General features: G+C 37.0%; 1 protein-coding gene across 1 annotated transcript in view; it reads left to right on the top strand.

The window, feature by feature from the left end:
- Positions 1–1,826, top strand: part of LOC101863154 (neo-calmodulin) — a gene marked incomplete in the record, with an annotated part of 16,481 nt that extends 14,655 nt beyond the window's left edge. Inside the window, 1 exon segment of the mRNA XM_005090121.3 lies at positions 461–1,826. Coding sequence (XP_005090178.2) covers positions 461–659 — 199 coding nt within the window.
- Between the last annotated feature and the right edge of the window lie 927 nt (positions 1,827–2,753).

Here is a 2,753-nt window from a genome sequence, read left to right as displayed (position 1 = left end):
TATATATAACAGAGTAGAGGTTGTGGAACAACGCTGTTATGCTGTGTATTCTGTGATTATGTGTCGGTACGAGTCTATAACTGTATCCAATCAACAAAACTACGAGCACGGATGGTTAAAGGAAGCCACTGGTAGCTTCTACTTCTTTTCTGTCTCTTTGTTGTTTCTGTGTTTTATCTTTTCGTCGCACTGACTCTGAATAGCCATTATTTCAATGTGCTTCTCTTTACTCAAACGAAACTAAAATTGAAAGTGTCTTTTTGGTCACGTCATGAGTAATTTTGATAGCATATATAATATGGTATAGTATTGCAATAGACAAGAAGCCTCGATAATTTCAGGCTGTGTTGTTGTTTTTTCCCCCATGTCTTTTTTCGCCAAACTAATACATGTGTGTATGGAAAACTCCTTTGAATAAAGTCACCTCAGCTATAAATGTACTTTCCGATGTATTCCACAGCATTAAGAAGGTGGAAGACCTCTTCAAGCAGCTGGATGCAGACAACAGCGGCTACCTAGAGAGGAGCGAGCTCCGAGAACTTCTCAACAGGTCCGGGAAAAAGTTCACCGATAAAGATCTTGACGAGATGATCAAGCAAGCCGACTCAAGTGGGGACGGGAAAATCTCCCTCCAGGAGCTTAAGGATGCTTGCTCTTAGATTAACACTTTTCTCCTTTTTTATATATCGGACTTACATAATTATATTATTAGCATTAAGTACAGTAATGTTCTGCGTATGTTGGTAAGCTTACCCCTTGGTCTTTTTGGAGGCAGCAGGTGGCGTTTGTGATTCCTAAAAGTGCTTTTGTTAATACTTAGTTTCTGAAAAAAAAAGTCGAACTGCCACAGGGATGAGAAACCAAAGAGGTCTCGTGTATTTTAGAAACTAGTTTTGTCCCAAAAGTGAAGGTAAATCAACTTTAAAAATAAAGCCAAAGCAACGCAGTGAGGCAAGGGAAGTGCGGCGGATTTCTAGGGAACGGAATTTAAAAACAAGATTCTAGACCGTGAACAAAATGGTCACATTAATGTGGAACTGATGCTATTGCTATTATGTAATACCATTTAGTAACAAAAAATACAATCCCATTTTCACCGAATTTTAATTAAAGGGAAAAGAACACAACGTCAGACTTCATCACAAATTGAACAATAGGCTTCATGTTCAAAACGACGCCAGGTGGTTGGTTCAAATAATGGAAGAATTTAAAGTAAGCCACTTTGAAATACCTACTTAAGCCAACAATGTTGTAGCATATTGGAAAATGTATTACTTTGAGTCGGGTCTTGTTGAATAATTAAAAAAATATACATGTATTTTGCTAAGGAAAAAAAAAGATTCACGTTACGAGTATTAAGGGATATCAGCATCTTATTTTTTTCTAACACTGTTAACAGTCTATGTATCAGCAATGCTCATAATACGGTGCAAAAGTGGGTCACTTGTTTATCAGTTTTGAGTCCTTTTTCTGTAGTTTTATACTTTTCATTTATTCAACTTTGTAATGAAAATGAACGCAGAGCTGTGTAGGGCTCCCTCTTGTTTGTTTTAACAGCATAGGCAAATTTACAAGCCTGGCTCAGCATTCTCAGCGTTTTCTTTCCATCCTCTAAGAGTTTACATGCATTTCATGAGTTTGCATCCAAAGCTTCTAAAATGTCATTTTCATATCGCATAATCTCAATTTCTCCATGTTTTTTCCCCCCCGCCTGTTAGATTGGTAGATCCTGATTTCTGCTAGCAGCGGATTCAGTTAGACTCAGTGTTTAATTGTAGTATTCACAGGCTGTGGTTTGATGAATAAACTTACTTTTTAACAATTTATACATGTATCTCGATTTTATTTATACATGTATCTCGATTTTTTCCCTATTTATTTGACCACTTATTTGACCCCCTTTCAGCCTGTATTAAATTCGTCTCGATACAGACAAAAGCAAAAATGAAATTATAAATTATAAAATAAATAGATGAAGACTGAGCCACCTCAATCCCCATGTCCCCGAAAAAAGTCCTAAGCTATGCAAAGCAAAACAATTTTTATCATTTGAAGCAATCTTCTAAAATATGAAACTGAAGATTGCCCATACGTTCACATATCTTTAGAGAAGCAACGCGTTGCATATTTATTTCTTAATGCAAATCTAAAGAATAAAAGTTTTGGCGTCACTCGGTACAAGTGTACCAGTGCATTGTCGATCCAGCCCTAGGTGGGACATTTGATCTCGCTTACATTCGTTTTCTTGGCATTCGACAAGGTTTGCCTTGCACCTTGGAGATGTTTTATAAACTTAATAAGTTGAAATAGTAGAAGGGTAGATGAAATACATACATGTGTATACGTTGAAACTTGTAGTATCGTTTTCTTTTTTTTGTGTGTGTAATAAGCAAGTATATGAAACCTCACGAACAAGGTGATCAGCTAAAAACACGACTTCTTGAATAGCGGTACCCACTATGATTGCAACGTCAATAACTCCAAATGAATAACAAGCTGGTTTACTACTACCGTCGAAGCTTAGATTCTTCAACCAATTATTATCATCATTATTGTTCGCACATTGATTTCTAACCCCAGTCACGCACAGTGGTAGCGATATTTTGTTATTTTCTAAAACAAGGAATGAAGCTGGGCCTGCATAGCGTGCGTACATTGTAGGCATATTGATAATTCCATCACACCTCTGAAGTTTGTTCGAAAGCATAGCAATTCAAGCGGCAATTGAACATGAACACCCTTAGGTTCCCCCC

Source organism: Aplysia californica, unplaced genomic scaffold (genome assembly GCF_000002075.1).
Source record: "Aplysia californica isolate F4 #8 unplaced genomic scaffold, AplCal3.0 scaffold00013, whole genome shotgun sequence".
Lineage (NCBI taxonomy): Eukaryota > Metazoa > Mollusca > Gastropoda > Aplysiida > Aplysiidae > Aplysia > Aplysia californica.
This window is presented reverse-complemented; position numbering and strand designations above follow the sequence as displayed.